We start from the raw sequence: 20,694 nt of genomic DNA on the forward strand, positions 1-20,694 counted from the left end.
AACTTACGTAAGATATCAAGAAATATTCTTTTTTAATTCATATATGGCCCTTAAGCATGGGTTTTGGGCAGTACATTTCTAAACAGAAAAGAATGAGAGGAAAAAGTCAGCATGATTTTAAACAGCGGAGGGAAAGGAGGCAAGTTAGTAGCTCTCCTTGGCAAAACAAACTGCATATGCTTAATGGGAACAGACGTACTGGACACACCGAAATTATGAAAAAATACTCAGCTAAGCTATATTTCAGCAGGACATGCATTTGAGATTTTCCAGGTCTTAAGCCAATTTCGCAGGACCGCTGTGTGAAACACAAACACACAGGGAGCTGTTTAAAAACAGGCTCGCTCTCAAGGCAGGAGCGATGGTCCCGCGGCTGGAGGAGGCGCCCGGAGCCCGGGATCCGCTCCCTGCCTGCCCGCAGGCTGCTGCCGGCAACGCGCCCCCGCTCCGCCACGCAGCTCCCCTCCCGCAGACGGAAGCGCTCTGAATTGCCACAGATACTTCGTGTGCCGGCGCCCGGAGCTACCCTGAGGGCTTCGGCACGTTGCCGGGCTAAAGCCATTTGCGTATCACGGACCGGAATAGAGCCAAGGGCTCCGCTGGCCCCGCCAAGCTGCTCCCTCGGGCTGCGACTTCTGTCATCCCGGGGGGAAAGAAAAAGCGAACGGCAGCCGAGGCGAGCAGCGGCCGGCCGCCCCGGCCACCACGTGAGCCGCCTCCGAGGGGAACCCGCAGCGGCTGCCGCTTCCCGGAGGCGACCCCGGCCCCCTCCCCTGGCAGCCGCCCCTCACCGCCTTCTCCTGGCCGCGGCACGGACCCGCCTCCGCCCCACGGGCGCTGCGAGTATTTTCGGAGCGCGGGGCTGAGGCCGGCGCACTTGGCCCGCGGCGGAGAAAGCCGCGGCGAGGCAGCGCTTGAGCGCGGCTGCCCGCGAACCGAGGGGAGCGCTTGCCCCGCGGCGGGGGCAAAGCCTCCGGCCGGCAGCCCCGCAGCCCAGCCCCGCCCCGGGACGCGGATGCCGGCTGGGAAGCGAGAGGACGACGACGGGGAGCAACGAGGAGCGCGGCTGCCTCGGTCCTCCGCACCCCTGCGCCGCCGCCCGGCCCGGGCTGCCCGACGCCGCGGCGCTGCCGGACCCGATGCGGCCCGCTGGCCGCCTCGCTCTGCTCGGTGAGTGCCGGGCCGGGGCCGGGGCCGGGGCCGCGCTCACCTCGGCGGGCGCGGAGGAGCGCCGGGACACGTGGCAGGACCGCGGCTCCCCGGCCGCGGCAGCCTTGCAGAGGACGGGGCGGGGAGGAAGGGAGACGGAAACAATCAAGCACCCCCCTCGTTTTTAAGGGCTCGTCCCAGGTGCTCATTAAGAGCTCCAGCGCAGACTGCTCCCCGGCAACGCCCGGCAGCCCGGGCCGCCGGTGCGCACACGCGGGCTGTGCTCGCTCGCGGTGAGCAGGGCAGCGGTGCCACCGTGCCGAGCCCGGCCGCGCCTGTCCATGAGTCCCTGAGCGGCAGAGCGGCAGAGCGGGCCCCAGCCCCGGCTGCGGGAGCCGAGCCGAGCCCGGCCCGGCCCGGCCCCCCCATGCAGCGAGCGGCAGAGCTCAGAGCAGGAGTTCAGGTGAAAGGGGGAAGCAGGCGGCTCCGGGAAAGCCCGGATTCTCTATGCAGCTACACTGCCACACTAGCTACTTCGGATAAAGAGGGTTAGCGTGAGTTTCTGTTGTATCCCTAAAATACTTACGCTTTTATTTTATGCATCTTTCTTTTGACAAACCAAAGGTATCCCTGAAAGAGCATCTGGCTGAGGAGGGGGGAGGATGAGGCAGAGGGCTGTCCGTTTTCAGAAGGGGGGGGGGGGCAGGCAGGGAGTTAAACATTCGGGCAAATCTTCCTTTCCTGCCACTCAAGTCACTGTTTCTTCCTTAAAACAAACCATCTTACTTTTCCAGGTAGTGAAAAATTCTAGATGCGTTCGTTCCCATATAGACATGGTAGCATTTCTCAAATATGTAAAAATCCACTCCATCCTGAGGGCGGAGAACGGGAGGAGAGGGTCTAGTAGGGACACAACAAGCTCTAAAGCCTGTACCGTGAGCGGTTCCTGATGTAGCCTCTCCAGCCTTCCCTTCACAGACACTGGGCAGGAATGATGGAGAGGAACTGGGCTTCCTGGATAAGCAGCTTCCAACCTGTTCGCCCGCGAGGCGTCAGGCTCTCTAGCTGTCAGAGAGCCTGGGTTCCACTGTCCTGCGGGACTTGTGCTCCGTTTCCATCATCTGCTTAAAATCCAACAATCAACATTAAACCTGTTTGGAGAGCGGTGGGAAGTGGTCAAATTCAGCATATCAGATATGCATTAAAAAAAAAAAAAAAAGATGAGGACTTGAAGCATTAAAAGAGTTATTACTAAAATATGAAGGAATTGATATTCCTGCTCTGAGTTTACTGGCTGTTTAAGAGACAGCTCAATGCATATTCCTATTAGAGACAGAGAAGAAATTGTGTTGTACGTTAATACATTTAAGTGAGCTAGGGTTAAGCCTTTCACTAAGTGGGGTTTACTTTGATTGATTAACAGTACAAGGACAGGTGAGTTCTCACATCGACTAGGATTTTACACAGAAAGGTTTCTATTCTAGACAAATCTGTGCATTTTTGTAATGAAATCTTGCTTATAGCCTAAAAGCACTGAAAGTTCACTTAGACAAGTTCATTTCACTGAATTGCTGAAGAAATTTCTCACTGATCAAAACTTCTCTAGCCTTTTTTTAAAGGAAGATTCACAAAGGTCCAGGCTATTCATCTGAGTTTCTCTGAGCCCACAGAGTTCAATCTGTTTTTTGAAAACTATTGGAAACACTACTCTATGGCCTAGATTGTTTTATAGATCTTAATTGTTATTATGAAGACATTTCATATTATGAATTACAGTATTAGCATGATTATAAACTAGTTGATGTTTATCCTGACCAGAAACTAGTTCTAAGGAGAGGAGGGCTCTAAAGGGGTTTGGGGGGTTTTTGTGTTTGTTTGTTTTAGAAGAACAGCAACATTGGGTTTTTTAATATATATAGTAAGAGCTTACAGAAAAGAAGTAGTATCTTCATGGATGTGATTTGGATCCTAAGAAATCCTTCTTCATTGTTGTTACCTCACTTTTCTTGTTATAAAACAAATGCAAGTTGACTCCACGTTTCTAGCACTTCCTTCCCAGAATTCAGAGAAGTTAATCATAGCTGGGCTTGTCAGATTTTACGAGTGGTTAATGCATTCTCTATTGAGCAGTGAAGCTTCCTTTATCTACACCCAGTTGTTTCTATTGGAAGCCAGTCATGTGCAGAGCAAACAGCAGATGGAGTATCAGTATGCAGCCCCAGTGTTTAAAGCACTAACAACTCTTGTTTGCACACATTCCTTTTTTGTCTCTCTGACAATGATTCACTGAGTTACTTGGGGAGAAACAGACAAAACTCATTGAGCAATAATATTTAAAAATGAGTGTACTGTAGTTCTGATGCAGAAACATTTTAAAAAAATACAGCCAGATTTACTGTAGGGCAAGGATTGGAATAAGAAGTAACACAAGACAGAATCCAAAAACTCTGAAGATACCAGGCTAACCTTGCTTGAAATATGTCCTGTACTTCAGCAAGCTGGAGATTCCAGTTACAGAACAGATTCCCAGGGAGAAGGCACCGCTGTGGCTACTCAGCCTTAGAGACAGGATAGCACTGCCAAATTCCGGTTATGTACAAGCTTTTACGGCTAGTCACTTTTGCATCAGAGCCTTGTTACTGTAACAAAGTACAAATGAATTTTCATCTGTAACAACAGTTACTAAAGTATTTAGCTCTCAAAGCAAAAGTCTCTTTTTTTATAGACAGGTAATGGAAATAAGAATACTTGGAAGATGAGACTTCAGCATTTTGCAGTACTTAAGTCCTTAAATACCAGTTTGTTAAGAGATCACATTGATATAGATAATTTATGCTGAAGTAGACTACTACAGCAGTCTGTTTAGGCTAGGAGGGCAAATTAATACCGTATCTGGAAGCTTTAAGATTATAGTCGTGATGGGAGTTTTCCAAATCTCTGGGAGGAAAAAAAGTCATCCATATGAGAACCATAGGAACAAGATCAGTCTTTTTGTCATGGGAAGAAAAAAAAAAAAAGACATTTAAGACGACTTTGGGCAGCAGACTGAGCCACTGAAACAAGAGTTTAATAGGATTCTGAGCTTGTATTTTAAAGGTCAGAACTTTCTTTGGAACATGTCTATCTTCTGTTAGGTCTTTTGGTTTTCATGCTCATACAGGACCAGTGCTGGGTCGATCAAAAAAGCCAGGCAGAGCAGGGGAAAAAGGTACATCTCTCTCGATAATTTCAGGAGAAGACACACAGATGTTAAAAATACATTTTTTTTTAGGGAACAGATTGTAAATACCTTTTTTTTTAGTGCAATAGTGACCAGAAATTTTTTTTAAGCAGTTCATTATGCTGCTGACCACAACACATATACATCAATAGAAAGTTAGACTTGAGAAGATTCAGTGTTAGTATATAGAAATGAATGGTCAGTCATCAGAAGATGGTAGCACTACACAGCTTGGAAGATGTCCAGGGAGTTTCCTGTTCTCACTTCAGGCAACCAGAAGGTGAAAGATACTGAAACTACATTTTCAGACTACCCTGGTTTATGTGTCATCATTAAAAATTAAAACGTAATACTCCAGAAGATCTGCCTATTATTATTGACTCTATCGAGGACTATGAATATTAAAACAAACAAACAAAACAAGCAAAAACAATCCCCATCACACAACTCAGCTCTGTTTTAAGCCTGTATTCTTCAGCGTGGATTAGAGCTGCCAGCGATACAATCATTAACCCCCATTTTAAAAATGCAAGCTGCAAGCATTCTGCTGAGGACTCCCCAGATGGAGTTCTTTTTAAATTTTATTACATACAGAAGCAAAAGCTTAGCTGTTCTCTTAGATTAAATAGTAAGCTAAGTAATCACCTAGCTCCATGTAGCCTAGTATTGACTATTTCACTAGATTAGATGAGATTTTTACTCTGCTTGTTGGATGTTATTTCATGCACTCTATTTGCTGGGTCAAATGACATAGGGTCATAGTAGATCCATGTCCTTTGACCCAGAAAATAAAGGGCAAATAAAGTAGCCGAGACAGTAGAACTGCTACTAGACGAAATTTAAGTTGGTTTATAGTATTAAACATAACTTGATCTCACTTTTATATGCTACTCATAGAATTTACTACTCCATTTGTTAATTCAGGACCCATATACTGAAAACCAATACCGGTTTGCTTGGGTTTCCCACCCCCCTTCTTTTCAGTTAAGTAGCTACAGTATTCATTTGTTTTTCCTTTTCCTAAATTGTTTTCAAGATGTTCAGCAAAGAATCTTTCATATTCACTGGTTCTGCTAATGATGAGCCTGTAACTGCTTTCCTGTAAATTAAGACTATCTAGGTTATGAAATGCATCAGGGCTTTTTATTGGGGGGGGGGGGGGGGGGAAGAAGTGTTTCCCTAGCCAAGGTTCTGTCAGTAGTTGAACGTCAGGAGACTTTTAATAATTGTTTCCTGATATTATTCCTGTAGATCTCATGCAAATCCTACAGGGCAGCTATTACTTTCCCCCCCACCCTCTTCTCTAAACTAAGAACTGAGAATGGATCAGGAAAGATCTGGTGAATCTCAGAGAGACAGAAACACAGGACAGGTAGAAGACAATGTCGTGGCTTTGACACAGAACAATACACTTTCATATACCCTCCCTCTGTTTTTCATGCCTCCTTTCAACTTCTGGTTTATGTCTCTAGTAGCTACATAACAGGACTGTATAATACATCAGCATTAGAATAATGAAAATTCAGTTATGCAGAATATGATCTGCAACATATGAACTCAAGTTCATACATGTAGAGATTTCAAAGACACAGAAGCTCTGTCCTTAATTATGCATTGAAAATAATGCTCCCAAAAATTCAATTCTTCATTTATCAAAAAAGTTAAGAACCCTAAACAATGTCATGAATTAGTAGATACTGTGTAAAACTGCAGAATTCTATAATTCATTTAGGCTTTCAGCAGTGAGTTCTGTATCTTCTGAAGAGAAGAAACAGAAAAAGAGAAAGGGAAGATGTGTAGTCAAGTCAGTGCCATAAAGCCACCAGGAAAAAAAACAGTTTTAAGGGACTTATCCATGAAGACTACGTGAAAGCTGAGAGTATTGATGATAAATTGCTTGTAGATAATAGTATGCACAGAGTAAGACTTGCATACAAGTGGTAAGTACTCTTTAAAGAAGAAAATATTGAAAAGACTTATTTTTCCCCTTCAATACTACTTATTAACCTTCCACTAGTAATATAAGTTTTAGAAGCTCCACCAGAACCACTACTCATTGCTGTTAATCAAAGACATTTCATTAAAAGCAGAGAAACAAGGCAGGGAGAAATCAGGTACGCTACCTTCAGTCAGGCCTACTGTTCTTTCGATCATCTTTTCAGCAGTCATGCACAGCAGCTGCGGCTTGCACAAGGACTGTAAAAAGACTTTGTGTTGTAACCATTTTATACCAAGCCAAACTTCACAGGACTGAATTTGGTCTTGGCATCTAGCTTCCTGTCTTGCCCTGGCCTCTTCATATTTAGAGTAATGCATTACTATAGCATTAAATCATATGTTCACCTCTGCAACTTAATTGGGACATGCATCAGTTTTATACTGGTACAATTAAATACTACTATTGCCAGTAGTATTGCCATCAGTTTTCTAGTCACAAGAATATTTCTCTACACAGGAAGGCATATTAAATGTACAAAAAGCTTCACTTTTGGGGGTATGTCACTTTATTTAGATAGTGAGGGAGAACTTACCTACTTTCTTTTTTGAAAGAAGATCTGGTATTTTGCAGCGTATTACATATTAGTTATGTGCACACTTCCTCAGACTAACATATACTTGTATTTTGGATTCACTTTCCATTTCTGATAGTCAGACTGATACTGCTCCAAGAATATGCCTACCAACCATCGTGTTCCTAGGTTTAATTTTTTTTCTTGTACACTGTAGCACATACTTCTGGACTCGCATACAGTTCTCAGCATCATATTTATGTAAACCATACTCTACAAGTCACATTTCTTGTTATCTGGGGAGAACAAATATTCAAGTTTATCAAAATAGATGAAGAACAGGGAGGTATAGGAACACATAGCAAGATCAAAACAGAACAAAGATTTTCCCAGGACAGACTCCACTTTCTCAAGGAAGAGAGCTTTGATGGAGCTCTAGTTATACTAATGACAGCAAGAACCTCCACAGGAGTATTTCTACTATCAGTCTTCGCTCAAGAGCTGGCCCTTCTAGCATGAGTCTAGACTTCAAAACCAACTGGCTGTGTTTGGCTGTGCCCAAGAACAGAAACATAAGACCTGATGAAAGGATCCCAAGTCAGTATCAGTTTACACTAAATAACTGATTTGGATTAGATTTGTTTCAGAATTTCTTTTACAAGTAGTTTCTTGTAAACAAGCCATACGCAATAAGTAAATCATACTTTCCCTGTCCAACCATCTTGGATCAATATCCTTGTGCATACACAACTTGAGAGATAAACATCTCACTTTCAATTGCTTGAGACTAAAGCTGCATTTGTACCATGAAGTTTCTAGCTCCCATTTTTACCAAATGAATTTGGTTTTGACACTTTATAGTAGTGTGTCCAGTCCCCCTGCAGTCATATGCATTCATAATAGAGAAGGTAAACTGTACACTAGGTCGAAAGGTCAATGACCACATTGCCATGTCAAGGGAACGTGCTGCGACCAACTGAATTGCTCCAATGTATGAGCAGCCCAGCACATTATTTTAAAATTAAAAGCGTACAAGGTCAGCAAAGGTAAACTACTGCAATATGCTAATATGAATGGCTCACACCAGTTTTCTTTGTTGAAATGGAAAAGTTTAGAATTATTTATCTACCAGCACTTTGTAATGACCTCTGAGAAATTTTTTTGTAGTAAAAAGAGCGTGTTTGTTGGCACTGCATAGAATGAAGAGCTAAGTGTTCCCCCACCACCACTCCTCAAAGCCCAACAGCAACATATACATTTAGTAGTCACCCAAGGGTCACAGTGGAGTGGAGGAAGATTAAAAGTAGGATCCGTTTCAGTATTTTTAATCCAATGCAGAGCACGGTAAACCAGTAAGGGGGGCAAAAGGTCAGGCTGCCAAAAGAGACTAGTTATTTGTGAAGGAGAGAAGCCTTTTCACAAGCAGACATGGTACAGCAGCCTAATCAAGATTTGAGCTCAGACAGTGCTGTGACAATTAATAGATCAATACAGTTTCCTTACACAGTTGTTTCCTTGTTATAAAAAGTTAGAGTCAAGATGATGTGTCTATAACAGGTTACCATGACTGTACATGAGAATTTGTGTTTTCAGCCTAAAACATTTGCTTTTTATTTAAGAAGGTTGTGGAGGTCTAAGCTTTTTGATGGCAAATAGCTGAAACTGTAGGTAATTTCATTCTTAGTAAAGTGAGCACCCCCAACCAAATAAAACAAGCATGAAGAACAGCAAATCAGAAAAAGCTGTGTGTTGACAGCAACATGCTGGATGGCAATTTGATTGATGTGTGTGGCTGTAGCAACAACTATAGCAATTTTGTAAAAGCTAAGAAATAAAATAACAAGTTCAGTCAATTCAAGCATCACCTACAAAGCCGAACTTTCACTTATGTTTTCAAACTATTTCAGTCCACCCAAACATTCTCGTGCTGTTTGAATGATTTCCTCAGTCAGTTTGAGTATTTCCTCAATTAAAGAAAAGCAGAAGTGTTTATTTGCAATCCTGACAGTTTATACCCTAATGTACAGCTATAGGAATCAAAAAGGGCAACAGCACAGTAGAACCACTGGACTGAAAAAAGAAATATATATATATATATATATATATACACACACACATACACACACATATACAGACACACAACTATCCTCACAGCTTTTCCTACATAAGCAAATTACAAATTCAGTATATCATACAGTTATATCACGAACACCTTTTTTTTCTTGAAAGGCTTCACACAGTTAGTAAAAAACTTAAAGTACCCTTTACGATAGGCTCAGCATTTTGTCTTCTGGCTGTTCATAAGGTCTGCTTTATAACATCACTATCCAAGGTTAGAGGAATAAGCATAAATTTGAAGTCACGGACCCGGCAACAGGTAAGCAATACAGTTCCTGTATAACGAGGCAGATGTGATGACCTTCTTCTAGTCCCTTTGCAATACTGCATTCAGCCATCCCCCATGCTCTGAGCATGAGAGAATTATGCACATTCAGAACAGAAGTGGGGACACGAGTTCAATAAGCCTCAGGCTGTTGTGGTTTAAAATGAGTTGCCATGTGCACTTACTCTAAACTTTCAGTTTGCCTGTCCATCCCTAGGGATACTTGTGTAAATATATATTAAGAGCGTGAAAGTAATTCCGTTATTTCTTCTATTCAACTTTGATCTTGATCTAGTACTATACAACTTATTCACTGCATTATTTAGACAAGTGATTGAACCAGGAGAAGAAGAGCAGAGTGATTACAGCTATAGAAGTAATAGATCATTATTACTATTATAGTAATAATAGATCATTCACTCTCTTCGGAAAGGCAGGTGTGGAGAAGACTCCAGAAATTGCCTGTTTGCCTTTACCCTTGCCAGGCATAGTACCCCTGCCAGTCACCACAGGGATACGATGAGTCTGCACCATTTTGCAAGGTGTCCAACTCCTCAGATCAATACTTAGATCACCAATTCTGAACTCTCAGTAATTTTGTCTGTGCATTCTAAGCTGTAAAGCAGCTTCTGCATCTGCTTCTGTGCAGCTGCAGTAGTGTCCATCTGCTATTTTATTTCTGGTCTCACTGTTCTCCAAGACAGTATTTACATCAAGATCCACTAAAAAGCCTCTGCAACCAGATATATACAACACAAGATTATGAAGAACTAGACAGCCAGATGTCCAAATCAGTTGATTTGGTGAAGTTGATCAGTGTGAAGTTTCTTCACACAAAAGAAGAATCATAATTTAAACATGGAGTGAAATATTTACAGGTCAGGTTGGGTTGTTGGTTCATATAATAAAGCATTCACTTTTCACTCTCAGTGGCCTTAAGAAGAAAGAAAGTACGTTGGGGAAGGAATTTGGGAAGATTAGTAAGATTTGAGTGGCCAAACAGTGAGGCATCAGATTACTCAGTCTTCTCATTTCAAACTACAAGAGACACTCAAGTGTAGATGCAATCCAGTCTTTTCTCAATAGTTGTAAACACTTTTTTGAAAAGACCTGATCCTTTTTAGATTGAGACAGTAGGTCATCTAAATGGTAACAGCAGGCAGGTTATCAAGTTCTTCATTTGCTATTTAGCAAGAATATTCCTGGAATACTGACAAGCACTGCCTAGGGATTATGAGAAAATCAAGTGTTTTAGAAGGGAGTAAGAGCAGAGTTCTTTTAACACAGAGGAGTGTTTCCAAGCATTGCTGTGTTTAGTGGTCAGCTGATAGCCTTGTTCAGCCACAGCTCCAGAAAGCAGTCAGTGAATACTTACTTATTCTGTATATAGGCAGACATTCAGCAGTGATTTATTCAAAACTAGCATACTGGAGAATTACTGAGCTGTTAAAAAACAGTGATTCATGTTCTGCTCTCAGATGAGTACTATTTTAAGAGGCTTCCATGGCAGCAAAACTCAAATAGATGCCTACCATCTTCCCTGCTGCAGAGTCACACACAATAAGAACTTAATTTACAAAGGATTTGCTTGTTTTTCAATAGTTATTCATTTCTTACTACTCAAAAAGTTTGAGTCTTGAGGGCAAAAGTGCAGGCTATAGCCTCTGCTGCTGCTGCTGGTAGCTTAGGACCATGCTCACTGGAGATACTGGATACTGCAGGCATAGCCCAGGACATAAGGACTATTTATTTCCCGAGATGACACAGTAGGTCAAGTGCAGTTGTTTCTAGTCCACTTCATAACTCAGGTAGCTCCGTTGCTCTGCACTCCCCATCTGTTTGGTCTGAAGACACAAAATTTAATTATATTCTGTAAGGCTAATAACAAGCTCTCTCTCTGCAGATACCCTGTAATATTCTTGCCTAGATTAGAAAGATGGCTAGCAGTTGGGGGGGGGGGGGGGAACTTACAGAAGAGCATCTGTGCTATTTTTCATCCTTTTATTTTATCCAAGAAAGGGGGGGGGGTAATAATCAAGATTCATATTTGTGTTGTGAATTCTGTGGATTTCACAGAAGAAGAAGCCAGTGATAACACAACATGCTAGGGTAGCCAAATAATGGAAATGTATTCTGGAGCATTTTTCTCTTCATGAAGATCAGACAGGCTGCTACAACCAAATATACATTTAAAGGAATTTGCAGCTCTACACAACATTCAGTTTAGATGATGCAAGGCAGTCAATAATTGTGTGACAACTGCCATTTTGTGCAGTTACTTGGAAAATACTAAAATTCAGAATACCACTGGCTGTTATGGCCAAGGCTCCAAGATCAAACGATACACCATTTTCTTCTAGCAGGGCTGGATCCTGACTTAGCCTCTCACCATGCAGCCCCAGCATGAAGCACACATGCTTCACCCCAGTTTGGCATCCTCTCCTCCAGTTCAGGGCCCCTGCATGTCAAATGGGGATTCTGTCCAACTCAATGCATCAGGAAGAACCCACGTTATTACATGACAAATGCATATAAAGTAGTGGTCAAAGCAGGGAAGCTAGGGTTGTGGGTGTCAATCAAGAGAAGTAACTTGCGTGCAGAATACAAAATTTGACAGATCCTCCCCCCTCCCTTCCCCGCACCTGCACATTTTGGAGGTATAATTATCTTTCTTTCTGGAAAAGACCTCACATGCCTCCTTTTTCCCTTTACCACCTTTAAAAGGCCATTAAAAAAAATCCTTCAGATACAGCCAGTGTTGTGAGCAGACCTTTGGCCCCATAGACTCTTATTCACCTGCATGGGTTCTTTTATCATTTTCAGTTAGAAGATCATTTGAAAAGTATAATTTCCTCTCCTTAAGACTGTCATATCTTCATCTTTGGCTCAAAGACCAGTTATGAATTTACATATCTGTGTTAATGTGATTATCAAAGATACAGAAGGGCTCTTTGAAATAGCTTCAGAAAGTAAAACTCAGACTTTGTTGGAAGCACTTTACAAGCCAGCCATCCCCACCTCTGGTGCTAGGCTACAGTCTTTCAGGCAGGGACTGTTTGGAAAGTACAGAGATGAGACATACCAAGAGAAGGAAAGCCATAAGCATCGCTCAATCTTAACATCTTTAGCATCACAAATAACAGTATTCAAGCAGATTTGGAACAAAGTGCATTGTATTTTCTTAATTAAAACCAGCTGGAAGTTTGCATAGAGTGATACAGGAAGTCACTACAAAGAATCTGAGAAATAAGGCCATTTTGGTCTCAACCCTCAAGGGCCTTCTTATTCTTTCCTTAAACATCCTTTTTTTTTACCCCCCCATCCCCTTCTAGTTAGTAAGCAACACTATATAGCAACAACACTAAGTATTAAAACTTGATTTTGAAAAATATTGAGACTAATACCAATTCTAGGCTTATTCCCTAGGAATCCACAATCACTGGAATAGAAGGATTTTAAGTCTCAGTATGATAACTGTTGTACAATTTTGTTTGAACCATCTACACATTAATGCACTACTGCTCTGTTGTCTTTCTCCCTGTCATTGCCACTAGATCTATGTCTTGACTTGCCCATTTTGCCATTGAAGTAGTTTCTGAAATCAGATTAGCAAGTAGCTAAGCAAAAAAATTGATGTACATACACACAAACAGTGAAATGCTGCATATGAAGGGATCTGAAGATACAAGTATTACTGCAGACTGACAGAACATCCTACACAGCAGTTAGAGCACACTACCCACAGTCATTACTCCATCTTGTTTCCTTTGTCCATTTTTCTGAATGACATCAGGGAGTTTCCCTAGCAATCACAAGCATAAAAAGCTTATAGATCTTCCCCTGCCAATGTGGCAACTCTTCAGTTCTTTATACTGATGAAACTAAAGTAAACACAAATTTTTCAAACACTACAGCAAAGCAAGTACAGCAGGTACAAAGGCTTGCCAGATGCATTATTTAGTACTTCAATGTTAGAAAAATGCATTTCAATCGCACCTATTATAACCTGTTTCAGAGGTGTTCATTAGGCATTTTAATTGGCAGAAGAACCACAAAAGGTCATAGATGCTCCTCCCAGCAGTTTTTCTACATATCTTGAGACATTTGCTTCTTACATGGCAAGAATGTGAATAGTTAGATTACAGCCTGATAGTCTAGATTATTATTAAGATATTTTCTAGGAACCATCATGTATGCATCCCAAAATAAACATAAGAACTTGTTATTGTTTACAGCACTAAACTTATTTGCAAACTAACAGGTGGCTATCATTAAGGAAGGAGTAGCCCATTAGATCTTGCATATATGGATAATAAGAAAAAGTCAGAGGTAGACATCTGTACCTAGTGTTCACCATAACAGCAATCAAGGCAGAGAAACAGCTTGAAGAGCTTGAGGATGCCGTTAGGGAAAGGTTTTCTTGTTCCTTCCACAGAATGCAAGCTGGCCAGGCTGGGGCAGGGGGAGGAGGAGGAAAACCCTGGTGACAGGGGCAGAATCCCCAGTTACTATTTATCTATCTCGAAGGTATTCTATTTTTTTCATTGTCATCACAGAACTTACAAAATAATGCTTTGCTCAATGAGAAATATGAGACCCAACTTAAGATGACACTCAGGTATTTATACATACAGTTTCACCAAGCTGAAAACAGGTAACACAGGCCATTCCAATACCTAAAACTGAATGATTATTGAACTGCTTGAGATTTACAGCACTCCCTTTCCTTTCCACCTCCATCCAAAAAACTACAGCAACAAGAGATGCTAAAAGACAGATTAACTTAAATATTAAGCTCTTTCTTGGAACACTGACAAAATGCCTTAAAGTTTAAAGAACATCAATACTGTGTCAGCAGTAAACAAGACGACCCAGATTCATGGATCCTTGTGCTTGTATTTGGACTTCTAGAAAGTGTGAAATTAATTTTTTTAAATTAAAAAGGTATGCTTTATATAGCAGCTGCTATAAGCTAAATCTTGTCCAAAACCAGAAAAAGAAAACCAAAAATACAAAACTCACTACCCGATGCATCTTTAAAAGAGATTACTGGATTAGATGACAGACATATAAATGGAGGGAAAATGATTTCTTGGCATTTTTGTGCCATGTATTTGAGACCTGATCTAGCTTCCTCAGCAGTAATAGCAAGTAAATATGGCACACACAAAGACATTACATAACTAGTTTTAACTTAAGTCCGTGATCATGCACTGTTTATCAAGTGACTGCATTTCCTTCAGAGTCCTTCAAGGAGTATCCTTGATCCTTTACTGTGTAATAATTCAGCAGTAACTGGGAAGATGACAGTTTTCAGGCACTACAAGGTTTCAGAAAGAAACTTAGACATATGTATTTAATAATAGGTAATGCATACAGAACAACTAACACAAGGAAATAGAAGTCTGTATATACCAAAGTGTCAAACCATATCACAAACAAACACGGACACTAGAAGCCACAGTAGGAAATGGTAATATAGGAGGACGAAAAAGAGCGAGAACTTCAACCATGGCTAATAATCAATGTTAGCTTCCAGTGTAATTTTCTTCCTTTGCTTTCTTTGCCTTTCATCCAGGGATTTATCTTGCTCTTCTGGTCAGAAAAGGAAAGACAAAGAAACAAGAAACAAAAGATTTACACTGGCATATAAGAGGCTGGGTAGCAAGATGATTTTCTTTCTTGGCATGAGTAGTATTGATGTTGGATTACTACAGCTCAGTCTGACATCCAGAGTTGACATGAGAAGAGACAGGAAGCAATAAAGGACTGAAAGGTACATTATTACCGCTGAGGTTTCAAGAGCTCTCTTTTGGACAGCCCTCTATTTTCTTTTTGGAGAGTTAATCACAGCCAATAGAATATCTGCATAAGACACAAAAGATAAATAAGGAAGTTCTCCATTCCAACAAGAGTCACTTGTAAGAGTTTGAGGCTCAAAAGTCAGGTATGCATTTTTAAACACTACGGCTAGTTAACCATTGGAGTAACTTAACAACAGCTGTGACAAATTCACCATCCTGGAAACATTTTAACAACAGAAAGATCTAGCTATCTATATACACAAAGATACAACATATATAATACTTCATAGAGCAACTGTTTCAAGGACACCCTAGGCCAGCTGATCTAGATAATCACAGATATCTCTTATAACCTAAGAGTTGCCAAGGATAGGCTAAACATGGATTACTGAGTAGTTTATCTCCTGCAAAGCAGAGGGAAAAACAAACAGAAGCAACAAGTAAAACTACAGGCAGCTATAACATAAAAGTAGTTCTTTTTTGCAGTCTTATAAGATTATGTGTGCACTTTGGCAGGTACACAATGTAACTTAACTTCAGGTTATTCTGAGTATTTCTTACAGAGAAGTAAGCCTTTGACAGAAAAATTAATCAAACCTTGAATGTATTAATACTTTCAAGGCCTAAACAATTAGAAAAAACATCACTGGAACATGCTCAACATATGTCATCTGAAATCAAATCCTACTTTTTGCCTTAAACTTTGTCTAACAAAAAAAAAAATTTATTCTGGGCTAGACTTTCCTTATCATAGCTGTAGTTGCTCTAAAATGTACCGATAAGAGATACCTTTGCATCTGTTTCTTTAAACTTATTGCCACTTAGTCAGGGCTTAATAGGCTGCACCTGCATTAATGAGTCAATAAGGCATCCATTTAGCATCTCCCAGTAGATCCTTGTTTCTAAGAGGAACTTATCACCATGATACAAAAACAAACAAATCACAGTTGCTCATTTTGCTTGTGGAAGCTTTTTAAAACAAGAAAAACTAAGCAAGGCATTTCACAGTGAGATCAGGATTTAGGAATCCTAAAGAGCTATCCAAGATCTAAGGCTAATTGTTTTCTTTAAAATCTTTTCTGGGTTAGTGGTCTTTGACTCAGTGTATTGAGAGTTAAACCACCCAAAGATGAAAGCACATTTATCCAGTATTATTATAGTTCCTTTTCTGGAAACTGAGTTACAGATAAGGATTTTAAAAAGTAGCTCCCGAACAGTATGATTTGGCTTTAGATAAACCTAGTATGTCCTAGGTATGCAAATTTCATGCTGAAGTGTGGAGCTCCTCTTCCAGTTCTCTCTTAAAACAGCTTCTTTTCTCATCAACACAGTTCAGAACATAAGCTGCCCACAGCCTTACAACACTGTCCTTGCTGGGAGAATACTCACAAAATCATGTTTGTAAAAACACTGTATGTGCAAAACAGGAATTACTCAACAGGAAAAATGCAGTGTTACCGTAAAGCTTCAATATCCTAATCAAGCCTCAGTACCCACTCACACCAGACCAGGGCCAATGGTTCTTGCCAGCTTATTTCAGTGATTAATACTGTAGATATTTGTTACTGGGTACAGTCCCAATCCAGCCAGTAATTAGATGCTATGGTGTAATCGGTCTCATTACAACAGACAATGCCAGAAGGTCAAAGGCAAACTAAGTTGCTAGACTGCATTAAAGGGTTAAAAAATTAAATATTTGATTTCTAAATCAATATTGCTTGTCTACTGCGTCTGAATGAATATATATCCAAAGTCTACACAGGAAAAAAGGTCTAGTAGTTAGAACACTGGGGACCCAAAGAGCCTCGAGTGCTTTTAGCAAACTCTAACATTCCTGTATGTTAAGCAGATCACTTCGACCTGTTTTTCATTTTTACTTTAAAATTGAATAGTACATGACCAAATCCCAATAAAGTAGAGAAGATAAAATCCATAAGGTACTATGAACTGCTCAAATGCTATGTTGATGAAAATTACATTATCAGGCAGAGAATGAATATTAAGTACCTGTTAGCATGTGCACTTGGAAAAGGGGCAAATGCCTTATCCAACATTTTTCTAGTTCTTAGCATTCTGAAGTGATCTGCACCTTCTTCTGCACATCATTCTTGTTCTTTACAGCCTGTAAAGCATAATGCTTGGTGTTCCACTCTTCTCCATGAACAAAGTAAGCAAAACTTTGCATTTAATAAAAGTCCAAGAGTGGAAGAAGAAAAGATGAAAAACTAGAACTTCCTGTGCTCTTTGGAGCAGAAGTACTCCTAAAGCCAAACCAAATTCCACGGATCGGTTCCTAAATCCTACCCTATCTCACTGCAGCAGTGCTAAACGCGAAGTTTGAGAAGCAGGCAACATACAATTTGACTGTATCCTGCTCTGTGATTTATTGCATAAGCAGTTCATAAGTAACTGAATAGAGCTGTCTAATCAGATGCATCTAGTTGCTCATATTCTTTCAGTTGAAGATTCAGTTAAAGTTGTCTGCTCTCTTTTAATTTTGCCATAAATTTAAAAGCAAATATATGGGTGTGAAGATCACTAATTTCTCGGTAAAGTCCCTGAGGCAATTGACATCAACTTCTTGATTTGACCATCATGGTGTGTGTTTACTAGGTTGTCCACTTTCTGTACTGCAGTACATGTTAATTTTTTTTAATTGAGCAACGTACATATCAATCTTTATCTCCAATAGAAAGTAAAAAGGAAACTAGTACAGAGGGGAAAAATACTGAAAAGAGAGAATACTGAAAAATGGCTTAATAAGATGAGCTAGGAATCACATTTTTATAGAAATATGGTACATATATGACCATGTATTTATATATACTTGAGAGGTTGCAAGGTCCTTATCGATCCTCAAAAATCCTATTATTTTCCCTGAACTTTTATTCATCTTTTTTTGAAATAAAATAAGGTTGCCATCTTTAAATGTTTGAAATCTTCTGTGTAAGCGTAAACTGGGTAGAAAGAGATTACTCGTTACCTGTAATTTCACTGCTGCCTACAGATAAAAACATAGGCAGTGGCTGCAATCTTAGGAGTTATGTGAGAGTCTCCGTATCAGCTAGATGCATATACTGGCTGTAATCTTTTTATTGAATGGAACACCTTATCACGTGACACTACTATCAATAATTCCCTACTACTGCTGGATAATTAAACCTAACTGCTGTGTTCTCAAACTATTAGATATATTTTGCAAATCACCACTGTTCTTTTTAAAAAAAATATTTCATACAAAACATGTTCATTTTATTAACCAACTTTGAACTGGTTTGCCAGTATATAGGTTATGTTTTGGTTCCTGATCAGCTATGTATTTAAATATACGAAGTTCAGACAGTAAGGACTGAAATTTCTCCTCTAGATTCCAGGGTCGGAATTATGAGGATCCCCATGAGATACCTCTGTAAACCATTTTGGATTGGTTCATGGAAATTGCCCCAGTTTTTTTCATAGCGCAGCTATAACATTTCACATTTTATATTATCCACTTGTAAAATGTTGTAATTTTTTTTTTTTTTATGGAAGAAAGTCCTAAAAGGGAAAGTACTAAGCTGAAGCACCAATTAGTTTTATTTTACTACTACACTGATTGAACATATTTCTTTTCTTTTTCATAGTTCCCGAAATAAAAATCAAAGACATCCAGCAACATTCCATCCAGGATTGTTAAAGAGCGAATTTCCAAGGCCTGGGCATCTTCTCTGATTTTTGCTCTGTGCTCTTGTGCAAAAGATGTCAGAAAACACAACCAAGACCTCAACTGACCCTCACTCAGCTCCTCTAGGTGTGTTCCTGGGTAGCATTTCACTGATCACTATTGTCATGAATATATTAGTACTGTGGGCTGTGAAAACTGAAAAGAAGCTGCAAACAGTAGGCAACCTGTACATTGTCAGCCTCTCCATTGCAGATCTTATAGTTGGTGCAGCTGTTATGCCACTGAATATTGTTTATCTCGTAAATCACACGTGGCTTCTAGGCGTACCAGCCTGTTTGTTCTGGCTGTCAATGGATTATGTAGCTAGTACTGCATCCATCTTCAGTCTCTTCATATTGTGCATAGACCGTTATCGTTCAGTTCAGCAACCACTGAAATATCTCAGGTATAGAACAAAAATGAGAGCATCGCTAATGATTTTGGGGGCTTGGTTGCTGTCTTTCTTGTGGGTCATCCCAATTCTAGGCTGGCATGCTTTTACTGAGAAAAGGAAGCAGGGAAACAAGTGTGAAACTGAATTCTCTGAAGTCACCTGGTTTAAATTGTTGACAGCCATTGTCAATTTCTACCTGCCTTCCATCATCATGCTATGGCTCTACTTTAAAATATTCAGGGCTGTCCGAAAACACTGTCAACACCGAGAGCTCATCGATGGATCATTTCGGTCTTTCTCAGAAAATAAAAGCATACATCATAGTAAGACAAAGGATGAGCAAAAGATTTGCCCTCCAAAGCAAATCTTAGATGAGAACACCCCTCCCAAAGAACAACACAACTCCCCTCAGCCAAAAAATATGGAGGCAAGGCTTCATTTAGACAATACCAACAAGTCTTCAAAGGCTTTTGATAGCAGGAGTGACGGCAAAGTTTTCAGATGGAGCTGTTTCCCTCTCACCACTGCCCAGTCTAAGCCAGACCTGGATAAAGCAGGAAAGCAGTATGTGTGTGTTACAAAGGGGAATCAGAACGAAGAGGAGCCATGCTCACAGGACAGCGACTTAAGCAATACATCAATCGACCAGACCTCAGCAGAGGAGGTTTCCTGTAGAAATGACTCTAATCCTGATCCCAAAGGAGCCTGCAGTCCTCAGGGAAAGACTGAGGACAAGGATTTCACAGGACTGACTTACCTGAAGAGAACATGGCAAAGACTGCATAGCCATTCCAAAAGGCGCATTCCAGGACTGCATGTGAACAGGGAGAGGAAAGCAGCGACGCAGTTAGGGGTCATAATGGCAGCCTTTATTTTGTGCTGGATTCCCTATTTTGTGTTATATATGGTAATAGCTTTCCATGGTCATGAACAATTTTCCAAATTACACATGTTCACTATATGGCTTGGCTATGTGAACTCCACTTTAAATCCATTCCTCTATCCTCTTTGTAATGAGAATTTCAAGAAGACATTCAAAAAGATCCTTCACATTCCCTGATAGGTTATCTTTGGACTGATTTTTTTGAGCCAGAAGAAGAGTTTGTAAGTTCAACCAAACAAAACATACCAGTTTCAAAAGCAAACACCATGAATAATGTAGGTGGCTTTGGAAAACTGTAATTTATAAACAAGTGTTGGTAAAAGTAGGAAACATACATATATTAGATTTAGCATGTTTGAAGAGGAACTATTTCGGATCAGGAATACTTAAAACCTGGGGCCAATCTCAGAACTGTTGCACTACTGTACACACTTTACAGTTTAATATTACCTCTTTCATCATGTAGAACAAAAGCTGAAAATACAAATAGAGATCTTCAGTGATTATAAAATATTCAACTGTGGAAACAGAAGAAATAGAATATGGTTTCTGTGATTGGCCAAATTATTATGTTTTTCTTTTTTTTAACTTACTGCTTTAAACATGGGAAACACATTGCTTGTGAAGAGAGATCCCTTGCAAAAGGAG

General features: G+C 40.4%; 1 protein-coding gene across 1 annotated transcript; it reads left to right on the forward strand.

Annotated features, from left to right (window-relative positions):
• The first annotated feature begins 345 nt into the window (after positions 1 to 345).
• HRH1 (histamine receptor H1) lies at positions 346 to 20,484 on the forward strand. Its single transcript, XM_026102533.2, has 2 exons — positions 346 to 1,170; positions 18,690 to 20,484. Exon 2 carries the CDS (start codon positions 18,805 to 18,807, stop codon positions 20,221 to 20,223), a length of 1,419 nt encoding a protein of 472 aa, XP_025958318.1. The 5' UTR covers positions 346 to 1,170; positions 18,690 to 18,804; the 3' UTR covers positions 20,224 to 20,484.
• The last annotated feature ends 210 nt before the right edge of the window (positions 20,485 to 20,694 follow it).

The sequence above is a fragment of the Dromaius novaehollandiae genome, chromosome 12 (assembly GCF_036370855.1).
Source record: "Dromaius novaehollandiae isolate bDroNov1 chromosome 12, bDroNov1.hap1, whole genome shotgun sequence".
NCBI classification, from domain to species: Eukaryota; Metazoa; Chordata; class Aves; order Casuariiformes; family Dromaiidae; genus Dromaius; species Dromaius novaehollandiae.

Bases quoted from the DNA above. Each gene is read 5' to 3' on its own strand.
- HRH1 (XM_026102533.2), top strand. From the start codon at position 18,805: ATGTCAGAAAACACAACCAAGACCTCAACTGACCCTCACTCAGCTCCT.